At 39.9% G+C, this 14,907-nt stretch overlaps 1 protein-coding gene across 1 annotated transcript in view; it reads right to left on the bottom strand.

Moving 5' to 3' along the window:
* Window positions 1–32: 32 nt before the first annotated feature.
* LOC122623544 (sodium channel protein para) overlaps window positions 33–14,907 on the bottom strand; it is a 64,017-nt gene continuing 49,142 nt past the window's right edge. Inside the window, exons 30-31 of the mRNA XM_043802758.1 lie at window positions 10,961–11,265; window positions 33–9,271 (exon numbers count right to left, since the gene is read on the bottom strand). Coding sequence (XP_043658693.1) covers window positions 8,267–9,271; window positions 10,961–11,265 — 1,310 coding nt within the window. The 3' untranslated portion in view covers window positions 33–8,266. The remainder of the gene's footprint in view (window positions 9,272–10,960; window positions 11,266–14,907) is intronic.

The following is a 14,907-nucleotide window of genomic DNA, read 5'->3' as shown; positions in this document are numbered from 1 at the left end:
TATTTTATTTGGAATTAACTAATTATAATTCTTTTCTTTTGCGTAATAAACTAATTCAGGCGTTTGTTTGTTTTGTTTTATTTTTGTTTCGTTTTGTTTTTTGTTTTACTTTATTTTAAATATATTAATCGAATATATCTTTATAAAAACAATTTTCGTCTGTCCGTGTGTTTTACGAGTGTTATTTGTTTTCTTTTGGTTTCCGGTTTGTATTTTCCCATTTGTTTTTCCCTCTTTTCTTTTTAATAAAAATGAATACATACAAAATTTGTTGTTGTGTTTCATTTGTCCCATACAGATTTACCATATGTTGTTATAAAAAAAATATATATGCAGGTATATTTATATTAATATGTGTGTTTCTGGGCAAACTTAATGGATTATCATCTGTGGTTGGTAGTAAATACACGTATTCTATCGACAAAAATTGATAACAAGAGGCTGGCTTCAATCGAAAATCGAAGGTTGTGCCGGCGAAAACATTACAATGTATGACAGCGATGTCCCTATTCGTATTATTTTGCAAGATTTAGTTATTAAGAGTATCGCTAGTACAAGTTAATGTCCCTTTAAAAAACTAGAAAACAAAATGCAGATCGTGTGCCTGTCTGTGTGTGTGTGTGTGTGTGTGTGTGTGTGTGGTGTCTGTGTGTATGGTTCTGTTTGTCAAGCAAATGGACAAAGTGTTATACTACACATACTGTTATACTGCTACATAAATATACTCATATTATCATATATATATATTTGTATATATATATACAGTCGATTTCTTTTTAGTAGAAAAGTGGCGGGTGTCATTAATTTTTAGCAATTTCTTATTTGGTTTTTCGGTACTTTTTCTAGCTGCTTTTACTTGATCGCACATATATATTCTATACATATACATATTCATATGTATATATCTTTATCATCTTTAAAGGGACAGAATTTCAGTGTCTGTGTGGGCGTGTGTGTGTGTGCTTGTATGTATGTATGTATGTATGTATGTACGTGTGTCCGGTTGTCCTATAGCCATCTGAACCACTAAGAATTTGTAGCCGGGGAAGTTGCTATCAAATAGAGTTGCTCAACAACGGCTCTGGCTCGGGTTTGGGGGATCTAGGAGGTTGGGGGGAGCCAACGACACAACGCAGGCTCCCCCAAAAAAACTGGCTAAGAAATCAGGATGGGCTAATGGAATACAAAGCATACAAGGGCAAGAAGAAGCCTGAACACTTTCTTCGGCCGGTACGTGCAACCGCTGCATCGTTTACAACCAGTCCACAGTGCGCCTCTCTCCGCGCTTCTCATCGAGGGCAAGTCGGTCCTTGTTCCGGATGATGTGAATGGACTTACTCAGGAGTTTGTCTGTCTGTCTGTGTCTGTGTCGTGTCTGCACAAGCGAGAGCGAGAGAGGGAGAGAGAGAGAGTGGGAGAAAGTAGGGGAGGGAGAAAGTGTTGTGTTCGTGTCTCAGTGTTTGTGTTAGAGTCAGACAGCTAGGCAGATGTAGGCATATGGCAGGCATATATAAAGTCTTTACAAAGACATCATCAGTTGCTTCGGTTTCTCACTAATAAATTACTTCAATTTGTTGATTTTCGTATTCGTTTGCTTAAATTGTATTTGTATAAAAAAAATATGCTAACTGTGCCTGTGTCTCCTCCTCGCAAACGTTTTCATTGTAATCTCGCTAATATTTGCATTTGTCAGTTTCTGCTGTTGCTTTAGTTTAAGACGTCCTTTAATATGTATATTTAACTTATGCTTCTCATTAGTATCATGTATCCATTTTTGCTAACTTGCTGGTGTATAAATATAAATACATATTTCCCTCACATCTCAATCTATTCATGAGCTACTCAATCGCCAGTGTGTGAGTGTGAGTGTTAGTGTGTCCGTGTATCTGAGTGTCGTGGGTGGGCGGTCGTGTGGGGCGTGGCAGGATATCCGGCCCCCTGTGTGTGTGTGTGTGTGCGAGTGAGTGGATGGGGCTCAGCTCTGGATGCATGTAAAAGCAGCTTGGCAATTTGTGATTCTGTTCATATAGCTTGGATGCACTTGTCTCTATTGGCTATCATTACATATATATAAATTTTCTTGTTAAATAATTCTCATTTTCTTCAGTCTGTTTTTGGTTTTCTTCTCTTTTTTTTTCGTTTTGTTTTCGTGTTCAACGGGCTTTATATAAACGGCTATTAACTCTTGCTCTCAATATAAATTGCAAATACTTCGCTGGATGGCAACTTTCGTAATTGTGTGTTCTTGTGTTCTGTTTGGATTGGTTTCGGTTTCGGTATCGGTATCGGTATCGTATAGGCTTGGATTGGTATCTTAATCTCTGCTGCTTGGCGTGGTTTTCCTCTTATCCGGGGTCTGTCTGGTAATGTGTCTCGTGTGGGTCCTTGATGGCGTCTGTCTATGTGGCTGAATGGCTGGGTTGGCAACTGATAGCACTCGAAATCAGGATAACGACCTATTCACAGGTCGCCGGAAATCAAATTGTACTTACATACGGATGTATTCGGGAATGCGCATGTGTGTGTGTGTTTTGCTTGTGTGTGGTTGCGTATGCAACCTATGTTTTACTAAAGATCTCGAATTTTTTATGTAGAATATCTAATTGCAATAATTGTTCTTATTTCCTGCTCCTGCTCTGTATTTTGAATTTTATTAGCTATGCATAATAACTGGCTGTTTTACATTTAAATGTTTTCTCTTTTTTTACAGTTCGTTTTGGGGTTTCTTCATTTTTTTTTTGTTTTGTTTCGATTTTTGTACGCTATTTATGAATTTACTTTGAATTTCATTTGCTATGCTTCGTTTGATTTGGGTTTTATTGATTTTTTTTTTGCGTTTTTTTTATTTGTAAAATTTTTTTCGGTTTTGCTTTTGTATAATTATAATTTATAATATATTTTCTATTTTTCCTTTGTTTTTATGTAATTATCTAGACTTATGTAATATATTACAAATGTACGAGTATAAAGCTAAAGTTTTTGTCCATCTTTGTTTTCATTTTAATATAGTGAGTTAACAAAAAAGGAATTTATTATTAACTAATATAGAAATTTCCACGCTTTGATTTTTGAAGTGTATCTAAAAATGTTTAATCGCTTTCTGTATCCGCAACATCTCCTAGCATTTGCCATTCCACTTGCATTTGTATTTGGTATTCGAGAATGCTGCTGTCAGTTTCCTGGTTGCATACTTTGCGACGCCACTGTGCGAAGTGTGCGAGAGCAGTGCGGAGCGCGGTTAAGCCCCATCTCGCTCTCTTTCGCACGCTTACAGGGCTTACAGTGGCGGTGCAAATATTCGCCAAACTTCTGTGATGAGCGTATGTGTGTGTGTGTGTCTGGGTGAGGGTATGTGTGTGTGAGTGTGGTTTTATTGCTCAAAAATTGTTAGAAATTTATATATGTTTTATTGTTATCATGTTTTTTGTTGCGTTGTGACTTTCTTCAGCAGCACAAAATATGCAGTTGTTTTGTTTTGTTTCCTTTTTATAATTATTAGTGGTAGTTTTGTTTTTGTTTTCGTTTTTATTTTTTTTTTGTATTATTTTTAGGCATATTGTATATATAATTAATTTTATTTTGTCTAATGGCAATGATGCGCGTGTTGCTTCGAACGTAACTTCGGCACAAAAAATATGTTTACACGTATGCTAAAAATATGAAATAGATTTCCTTATCAACATCGTTATCATCCCTTCACGACGTCGTCCTTTTCGTCCTTTTCGTCATCGAGTTCTCATATATAATTTGCAACTTTTCGATTTCGATTTGCGTTTCGGTTTCGTTTTGAATTTACCGCTTGCTAAAATTCATATCCCTCTCTCGGCTTTTATTATTGTAAATTTACACGTATATTATAGTATAGTATCTCTTTCTCGACTTCTTGCTAAGTTTTTTGTTTCTTTTCATCGGTTTGCTTGTCGCATAAGCTTCATGTGTGGCTGTTGTTTTGCATATGATGTTATTCACACATAGATAGTATAATATCTTGAAGTATATACCATTATAATGTTTTGTTTTCTTTTGTTTTTCTTTTTCTTTTTCGTTTGATTCGTTTTTCTTTTTGTTGTTGTTGTTGTTGTTCTTGTTGTTTATTTAATCTCGCCCCGCCCCTCGTTTATAACAGTGCACTCAGTATAAGTAGATATATTATGCGTTAAGTTCTCTCAGTATTATATGCTTTTTTCGTTAAACTTATGCATTTTGTACGGAATTTTCAAACTTAATTTTCTGTTATTAGTTTATAGCATGTTTCGTTTATTATTCTCGACTAAGCGATTTATCGTTTTGCGTTATTTCCATGTGATCTATTATTCATCAATGTGGGTACTCGTATTATTTGTCAAACAGCCAACAAAATGTATATAATAATGAAGCTACATTCAAGTCGTTACAAAATTGGCAATCGGCAAGCGTTAAATCAATGTGGGATTAAAATACAAATACGTAATACGATGATTGTAAGACGAACCAAATCGGAGTCTGTTCGAGTCGGGTTGCGTTGCGTCTAGGTAAGGTTTGGTAAGGGGTTAGGCGGTCACGGGGTCAAGGGGTCACGGGGTCAATCTGATCTAAACGACAAAGCTCTTTGGTAAAAGCGTGCGCAAATAAATAAACACTTAATTTTTGGGCTTTAAGGCAACGCTTAAACTGGTCCCCATAATGTACACAAGTTATTACTCTACAATTTTTGTTGTTTGCGTTACTTCTTTGTGTTGGCTAGGATAAATAGTGATTGATCGCGTTGTGAATTAGGAACGGTCTAGTATTGGGAAGCTATTGCGGAATACTTTCTATATTTTTTCTATATTACTCGTTTTTGCGAACAAATTAAGACAGCTGATCGATGTAAAGTTGCCAAATGTAACTGGACTTAAAAACTGGTCAAAGATGTTATACAGCTGCCATACAGTGGCATAAAACCGTTATACAAGTGCCTTACGATTGACTTATCACCTCAGTATGACAGAGATTAAACTGTTATAAGCGTGTTAAGTTTCTGATGTAGGGCTGTCATGTAACGGTTATAATACTGTTATACATTTACTACAGGTATCCAACACAGAAAGTAAATATAAACACTCTGGCCACTAAATGAAAAGAACTGTGAACCGGAAATTGGCATCTACTAAGAAACAAAACTTAATGGAACAGAATTTCATATGTCCAAAGGGTCCAAATCAAGGCATTGGTTGGCCGAGGGTCATTTGTCAATTCCCAATGTTGATTAATTTTGTACGATGCTGTTTACCTTTCAGTGGGTAGATGTGGATGTGCTTAGAACAAGTTCCGCATTTGTATTTGATTTAACAGATAGTTAGAAGTCAAGCGGTGTGTGAAAGCATGTTTCGTATAACAGTTTCAATTCGTGTTGTGTTGGAGAACGAGTGAGAGCAAGTCAGCGAGAAGAGGATCGTTTCGTCACTGAAAGAAGTTTCTTCTTTCAATGCCCAAGTCTGTAATTGTGTGTGTTTTCTCAAAAACGTGAGTAGTGTCAGTGGGTGAATTGGTTGTTGTTTTATTGTTAAAACTAAAAAACGCATTGATCCCAAAGTATTCGTTTCTCATTCACCTCCTACGATTGCAGCAATTTCAAAGCAAAAGCAAAGCATTTACATGTATCTGAGAGTCTATATGTTGGGTGAGTGTGAGTTCGGGCAATGTGACGAGTGTGTACTGTACTGTAATGTACTGCACTGTACTGTGTACTGTGTGCGCAATGGAACCTCACATATAATTTTCACTGTGGTCGAACTACTCCACAACCATCAGTGTAGCGGGGCCATTCGATGGAGTTTTATTGAACGTTATCGTAATCGGTATCAGTTATCGTTTGTTTGTCGATACATAACTGAACAGCGGCGAAAAAGGCATTGCTAGCTAGTAAATCATACGACAGAGAAACCAAAGAAATCATATGCAGTAAAGCTGTTTCAAACAAAGCTTAGCTTAGCAAAATTGGGCACAACTGATCGAAATACTTTCTTTTTTTTTGTTTTTTTCTCTTCATATTTTGGTTGTTTATCAGTTATCGATTTTCGGTTTGCTTACATCTCCATCGTCTATCGTTATAACGCGATTGCGGCGGATACGGAAATGAAAGCGAATGCGAAGGCGACTGGCGCTGAAAAGTATGCTACGCTTTTAAGCGGTCGGGCTAAAACTTTGTTTGAATTCAATTCAGTATTAATATCGTATTTTAGTTAAATTAGTTATGTTATAATTATGTGTAATATATATTCGTTTTGGTATTTACTCTCCTTGCTCATTGTGTAATTAACCATTAATCTCGGTCTTTGCTCGATTCTACTTGTAGGTTAAAGATAAAAAAGAAGTATGTGAAAATAGAGCACTTTGAAAACAAAAACTTGTTCAAATTGTTCACTCGTTTTCGTATCTCTATTTGCAATATTTTTTTTATTTCGTGCTAGGCACAAACGCTTCTTCTGCTATTTTCCGAATTGTTTTTATTTTCTCGTCTTTTAGCACTTGGTTCGCCTCGCTTTAAACTTGTTTCGTTACTGGGTTCTCTTTCACTTCACATTCTCGGCATTGTTCGTTTCATATATTCACTTCTTGCGCGTTTTCTTCGTTCTTCGTTCTTCATTCTTCGTTCAGCGTTCTTTGTTAATTGTTTTTGTTAATCGATTTTTGACTGATCGAATTCAAATTTGAATTGCTAAGGTCTTCGTTGAAGGTTTCACTCGTCTTTGTCTCACTTTCTGCGGCTCCATGCGCCCCAACTCCAAGGATTTGTTCGGTACTGTTGTCGCTTTGTGTCGGTGTTTCGGGTGTGTGTGTGGGTGTGTATGTAGTTGAGGACATAACCTCAAAGTGAGAACATAACCTCAAGGCGAGGACATAACCTCAAAATGAGACATAACCTCAAATGTGCGATCGCTATGGTTAAAATGTTACAATGTTTGCTTTGAACTTTCTTGCTGACCCATTGGGATCGAAACTGCAAAGGGAATGTCCGATTATTTAGTTCGATCGTATCTGAATGTGAAGTAACTCTGTCTGCTTTTTACTCTCCTGGTGACCTTTTCCCCTCCTTCTGTGTGTGTGTTTGTGTGTGGGTGTGTGTGAGCGGGTGTTGGTGTGAGTGGATGGTGTTTGGATGTTGTGTGATTATACTTTGACATCTAGCAGCTTTCGCTATTGTTTGCCTCTCTTGGTTGTTCTCATTAGTTTTTGGTTCGTATTGCTTTCAATGGCAGTTCAGGCGGTATTTGTTTATATATTGGTGTCGCTTTAGTTTCTAGTTGTTTTGGGTCCGCTTTTGATTTCAACCATTTGGCTTTTCATTATTTAGCTGGATAAATGTACATACAATACAAACTATGCAAATTGGTGTTGTTCTCATCTCGTTTAGAATAAGTTAAAAGGGTTCATCTTGTTCGTTATAGAATGTTGCTTTGGGGGATTGATTATTTTGTTCTTCTGGATTTGCTTCTGCTTCCTAACCTTTACCATCTTTTGGTCGCCATTCTCCTCTTTTGTTATTTGGTATTTGCTTTTAAGTTTCGCAAGTAGGTAATTAAATAAAGCGTGTTTTTTTGGGTTCTCTCACTACTGGCAAATACAATTTGTAGAGCTTGTTCGTCGTTCTTCAATTTTGTTATCAGTGTTGGTTTTTTTTTTTGGTTTTTGGGATTATAATTGTTTATGGTCCTGTTGATGTGTGAGTGGGAGTGTGCGTGTGTGTTTGTGTGTGATGTGCTGTATTTGTGTGTGTGTTTATGGGATTCTTCTTCTGTTTATTCATCCACCTGCTTAGGCAAATAGTTGTTTGGACAAAACGCCTATATGGATTGGACTACGAGCTGCTTACAAATTAATTAGACATTTCGGTTTAGCTTAAGTATGATTGTTGTTGGTTGCTGACTCGTTAACTGAATAATGCGGGTATACAAATATGTATGTTTCAAATCAAAGATGTTACACTGGTGTTCTTCTTGTTGTTGTTGTTGTTGTTCATCTTCTTCGTTATATCATCGGGTTTGTTGTTGTTTTTACTTGTTCTTCTGATGTTGTTTGTTTGTTTGTTTGTTTCTGTTATTGTTGTTGTATTTGTTTTGTATGGTGTTCTTTCATTATATAGCAGAAAATTATGCTTGTTGTTCGCCTTGTTGCTGTTGTTGTTAGCTCACTGTTGTCGCTGCAACGCTGCAACGCTGCTGCATGTGCCGATGCAACGTGCAACATCCAACACGTACTCATGCTAATACTCGCGTGCATCTTGGAGGGGGGGGCGAGGCCTGGCTCAGACATCCGCCGTGCGCGACGTGATGCTCGGCGATCGCGAGTGGATGACCACCTTGTGGCCGTTCTTCGTCACGAACCCGTCGCTCTCCACGAGAACGGCGGTCTGTCGTCCGGCGCTACCCGCTCCGGGACTTCCCGCCGTCGTTGTACCCGCCGCCGCCGCTGCTGCTGCTGCTGCTGCCGCCGCTGCATCCTCTCCCGGACTATTTACATTATTCTCGTCGGCATCGGCAGCTCCATCTGCAGTACCGTTAACACTACCATCTCCTCCAGCGGGCGCATCGCCGTCCGTTTGGTCATCGGGCGCCGGGTCACCGGCATCCGGATCACCGCCGCCATCGCCCTGATCCGCATCCGGCTCGAAGGAGCCACCTCCCTCGCCGCGCGCCTTGTGCTTGCGCCAGGCGTGCTGGATGAGCCGGGCACAGTACTCCTCACGCTGACGCCACAGCGTTGATGAGACGGGCTCGTAGCCCTCCGTATCCGGTCGGGCCGCTATCTCACCGATCTCACCCGTCTCCTCTATCGGATTGCCCTTGCGCGCAAAGAAGTCTTTCGTAAGGGCGTCGAGGATGTCGACGCAGTACATGAGGTCGCCGCGACAGATGGGTATGTCCATCGATATGATCTTGTACTTGTTCGGTTTGTGGATCTGCAGCGGGGGCTCCAGTACGTCCAGGAATTCGGACAGCTGATCATAGCGTATGTACTGGGTGCCCTCCGGATCGAATTGCTGCCAGATCTCATAGTACATGTCGTAGTCGTCGTCGGTCAGACCCTCTTGCACGTCCTCGGTGGCCTGACTATAGTTCTCGAGAATGACAGCAATGTACATATTAATAACTATCAAAAAGCTTATAACTAGGTATGAGAGGAGAAACGTTATTCCAACGGTCGCTGAACCACAATTGCCCGGATAGCCTTTGTCGTTGTCGGGTGGATCGCATGCTTCCTCATTGATAATGGCGTCCAGTACACCATCCCAACCGGCTGACGTCGACATCTGCCAGTTTTAAAAGGATATGGATGTGGGAAGTGGGATTTGGTATTATCGAATCGGTTTGGGATTAGGATTTGCATTGAGTGCGTTTCAGGATCATTGATATTTGAATCAAGAGTTTTTGAATTTTGGATCAGGAGGATGTTCGATTCGCAATCGAATACAAATTTAGTGGATGGGATTGGCAGTTGTGCGATCGGTTGGGCATGGTTCGATGCATCGATATTTATAGATCGATATTTATCGATGCATGTCAGGTCGTTCGTTCGTGGTGTGTTTTTTATCGGAGTGTTCGTATGTGGGCGGTGGGAGAGAGAGAGAAGTTTAAGACAGAAGATACAATAACAAGAAGAGTCATTATTAGTCAAACGTTCGGCACCGGGATCACTGGTCTAAGCAAACTAGTTATGGCATACGGTAGGTGGTTAGTACAGTTACGGCTATAGTTAGTAGTTATACATTGAGTGTGTAATCGGTTTTGCGGTTACTAAACGGATAATTGGCTGCTTTGCTTTGATCCAGCCCCGAAAACGAGGCAAGCTGGTGGCAAGCCACATGAAATCCCCTCTGCCCAGTCGAAGGGGCGATCAGGGGCGTGGCTGGAAGGGCAGAGTTGCGGGCGACTCTAGCCCCAAAACTAAAGGGATTCAAAGCGGTAAGCGTGGCAAGCATTTTGTAGCAGCTCGGGCAGTCGGTAGACTCCCTATACCCAATGGGGTTATTGGATTGAAGGAGTTGGATATGTTACTTAAAGCAGTTGCAATAGTATGATAGTTAAAAAGAGATAGATATGGAGAGCGCGGAATAAAGATATATAGAGATAGGTGTGGGGCTGTGTAGCCTGGATCTTAAGATCGAATCTATTGTTTCGGTTTGCCTTTAGTTTTATTTTGCATATAAGTAGCTACATATGTATGTATATATAGTAGGTGGCGAGACTTTGGGGGGTGGTATTGTTGGTTTTCTGGACGGGACGGGGGTGTCTTGAGGAAACTTAACATTTCATTTGGTGTTTGTTGAAAGAGCTGAATTAGATTTGTTTTTTGTACAATTTACTCAAATTATTAAATACAGAGAAGCGTATATGTTACGTACAAGTCGATTGAAAGAAAAAGAAGCGCAAAACGATAATTGAAAGCCGTTTTAACATGACTCTGGCGTGGGACCAAATCACTTTTGGCCCTTAAGTAGGGTCATGGTGCAAAGTAAGAAGGTAAAAGGGTGAATCGTTTAGATCGTTGGCGTACTTTGTACAGAGAACGTAAAAGAGTAAACTGGTTAACCGATAGGCAGACAGATAGACAAAGGATTTAAACAAATTTATAAATGAAATCGTAGGTTAATCAAAAAATCGCACTAATTTAGCTTTTACCAACAACTACCGCAGCTTTAATCAACATTGTGATGTTGCCACTAGACTGAACGCATAATGGCCGCCACAAATGGCGGCCCCACTTCCGTTTCCGGCCATCGATCGACGCCCAAACTCCAGCGATAGAGCGCCGCCGATCGATGGTCAGAGTGGTATGGGCTTTGCTATCCGCTTCTCGTAGTTGTTCTCGATTCTAGTAGTTTTTCGATTTCGATTTCGTTTTCGATTTCGATTTCAGCAGTGGGTTGTGGCAACATCACCCAACGACAACAACAATAGACAACATAAACCGTCAACGGAATTGTGGCTGGGCCTCTTACCTGAAAGAGCAGGATCATGCTCTGGCCAAAGGTCTTGAAGTTGTAGACGTCGTTGATGCCGCTCTTCTCCTTCACGTGCATGAAGAACGACATGCCGAAGATGGCAAAGATGAACATGACCAGAAACAGCAGCAGGCAGATGTTGAACAGGGCCGGCAGCGACATGGCCAACGCGAAGAGCAGTGTCCGAATGCCCTTGGCTCCCTTCACCAGTCGAAGGACACGGCCCACCTTCGCCACACGCACCACTCGGAGCAGGGTCGGCGACACGAAGTACTTCTCGATAATATCGCTAAGTACGAGACCTGCGGCGAACATTTGGCAGCGGATGGGGGATTGAGTTTGTGAAGAGAAATCAGTTGAGTAATGATCAGAGAGTCAAAGTGGGGATCGTGGTTGGGAATCTTGGGGGATCTTTGGGGAATCTTGGGGGATCTTTGGGAATCTTTGGGGGATATTGCGGATTGGGTTTCTTTTGCTGGCGACTAAAGCTCCTGGAGCTCGAGACATAAACACTTGACATAGCTGAAATATGGAAAGCATTAGGTTGTCGGGCACGCTCCGCTCCTTCATATTCTCCAACGTCAGTAAACATTTACAGACAGACATACATAACATATACGCACACACTCAGTTGGGTTAGGAATACATAAATGAACGCAAAAATCGTATATGTACAGTTGGGACAAAACATAAACTGGCCGAACGGATATGGGAAATAATAACAGGGCAACCGAACAATTGAAGAGCAACTTCAATCGTCATGGAGCGAATATGTTACAAATAGATTACAATTACATATACAACATAAACATGTACATATACAGTTCAAGGTACAGTTACTTGTTACGTATACAAATTAGCAGTACAGTTAGAGTTAACACAAAGTATTATAACGACTTTACAGCTGGCCTAGAACAAATTAGAGAGAGAGAGAGAGATTGCTGCGCAAAAATCAAAACGTAGAGAGAGAAAAACGATTAAAAAACGAAACAATAAACAACAAAAGATTCAAACAAAAGGAGTTACGGTTAGAGTAAACGGTGAAACGCTGAACGCTTAACGGCAAACGGTTAACGGTTAACAGTAAACGGTTAAGCAGCTTTGCTTGGTAGTCGATATCCTTCGGCTGTTAGCGAGCAGCTGGCGCAGGAGCAGGCGATCTTTGGCGTTGGTTTAAGCAGCGACAGCGAAATTAGCATGAAAACAAAATCTTGGAGCCCGGCATACGTCTCCCAGTATACCGTTATCGATATTAAAAAATTAATCAAATTTGTTTCGGTTTTGAATGCGTGGTTACGTTTTCTTTAGCGATAATCCGCAGCATATTTTATATGTGCCAAATACTATACTCGTACACTGCAAAGTTCGTTCGCTGCCCGGTCGATCAAAATGTTCATTGGTTCTAATTTTGTTTCGTTTCATTTTGTTTTGTCTCCGTTTGATGGCGCTAGCAATGGCATAAAGGGCGTTTGGAAGGGGGCGTGGCGGAACGAACTATTTGCAGGACTTTTCTGAATTTAGATTGATTGAGCTGAGAGCGAAATTACAGCGATCTCGAAAAAAAGTAAGAGTAGTAAGTAGGGAAAAGCTTCTTATAGCTAGGGACGAAAAGAGTTGTAGAAAGTAAGAATAGGGTATTGGATTGTGGGGAATAATATATGTGGGGGATGTCGGCAGGGTCGGTTGGTGGTTATTCAAGTCCCGCACTAGGAGGGAATGGCTTGGGAACCATTTGGAGGGGTACTCATCTATAGATTATACAAAGTTATATGCTTTTTACTACGTTCATAGTAAAGTACATAATCTCCATCGTAGATTGGACCAAAACCATTAAGAAGATTCAGGCTATTGCTACGGTTATCCATCCTTTTTGCTTTGCTTTCTCATTTTTTGGAAAACGCATTTTGATTTGCGAATCGAAAATTGCCGAGATAGTGGGCCAAATTGTGGGCGGAACCCTCCGGCATGGGCGGCTACAAACTATGTATGACAACGGGGCTCGGAATACGGGTGCTTTGTGGGGTTGCTCGATTCGGGCTGGGTTGGATTGCCGTTGGGTCCGGTCCGATCCAGTTCAACGGCCTTGCAGGATCTGCGCGCTAAGACAGTCCGCATGGCCGCTGTCCTGGCTGGGGCCCCGCCCTCAGAGCCAGTGGCTCTTGGATTGCTGGGGGATTGAATCCGCTTGGAAAAGGAATACCCAGTGGATACCCAGCTGGAATGCGGTATGGATACCATATGCAGTAGCTAACAGAGTTATGCAACCGACAATCGCACAGAGTGGAATGCCCATTGACACCTAACTCTGAATGAATCTTGTGTGATTGGATTGAGTTTATCTTGATATTCACTTTCATTTCATTTCGTTTCGTTTTTTTTTATATTTTTTTATGCGTTCTTTTTGTGCAAGCCATTTAACGTGTTCAAGTAGTGGTGTAGGTGTGTGTGTGTGAGTGTATGTGTGTAAAGGTGTGTTAGCAATTGCTTTCGTTTATTGATTTTTTATTGTTATTCATGTTATTTTGTTATTTAAAGAATTTGCATTTACAAAAGCTCGTACGTCGTTTTCTGTTTTTGTTTTATTCTTTTTTTTTTTGTGGATTGTTTTCGTTTGCCTTAAGCGTGTATTAATATATTCGTCTATAAGGATATCACTTTGCGTCTGTCGCAACATCGAAGCCAAATAATGAAGCATACTTTAGAGCGTTCGAAAAAGTTGTAAGCATTAAAGTATCGTTTTGTTTTGTTTTTTTTTTGCTTATTTTGGTTCTTGGAAAGTGCGCTTGAGAACAAGTTTGGGGCGCGTGAGTCTCTTGCGAGTAGTAGTAAACAAATACAGATATAGATACATATGAGATAAAGGAAGCGTAAGCAACATTTAAAGTTTGGCAGCTCTTAAATAGTAAGGGTTTACTTGAAGCCTCCCTCGCACAAACTATACGTATTTCTAAAGTGAAACGAAAAGCTTGTAGATGTAGGGAGTAAAACACAATACGATCGGTTTGTTTAGGTTCCGATTTTTTCATTGGGGTTACTGGTTTTGGTTCGGTTCTGGCTTGGAGTTGGATAGAGGGGTTCGGGGTTTTGGGTTTCTGGTTTTCTGGTTTTGGGGGGGAAGTTTCGGGGACTTTCGCTAGACAAAATATTTTTTTGGGCGCATTTCGAATCGGGGTAACACCTTCGACAGCAACAGATCGTTTGAAAGCATCCTTTTCAACGCACTCGGGCACTAAAAAGGAAGCTCCCTGTTGCATTGGTCAATGTAGTAAAGCATATTTTAAGCCATCTTTTGTATAGTTTATCGTGCTCGTTTCTCGTTTTATCCAAAAGCCAATACCTATTTGATTTTCAGTATATAATTGGACCCATTTTCAGTGGGAAATCATTAGCCTTAGCTCTTCCATTTGTTCGTTCTTTTTTGTGCTTACGTATACGCAACTTTTCGGGCTATTAATTGTAGTTTGATGTTAAATAAAATAGAAATAAAAATATAAATAAAATACATATTCGGGAACGGGTAATCGTACCCTTAAAGCTTGAAAAAAATATAAATATTTATTCGACAAACTTCAGAGGAAATCTGCCAATTTGTAGTATTTTTAGTTTGACAACGAAAAAATATATCAAGTTTATGGTCAAATACAAATATTTAGAATTTAACGCCAGCTACAAACGACAACAAGTACTTGGAAAATACAATCAAAATAACACCAATATTACGTTTACGTTTCAACTTAGGCTTAAATAAAAATTCAACATTAATTTACTTATCTTATACATACAAATTTGGCAATAACAACAACAACAATTAAAGTATTTATCACATAAATTGATCGATTACGCATTTGCCATATTAGCTGAGATTCTGTAAAGCTTTAAAGCGGCAAAGCCAAACAAAAATATTGCAAAATACATTTAAGCATGTATAACAGTTTTGAAACCTT

Source organism: Drosophila teissieri, chromosome X (genome assembly GCF_016746235.2).
Source record: "Drosophila teissieri strain GT53w chromosome X, Prin_Dtei_1.1, whole genome shotgun sequence".
Classification (NCBI taxonomy): domain Eukaryota; kingdom Metazoa; phylum Arthropoda; class Insecta; order Diptera; family Drosophilidae; genus Drosophila; species Drosophila teissieri.
This window is presented reverse-complemented; position numbering and strand designations above follow the sequence as displayed.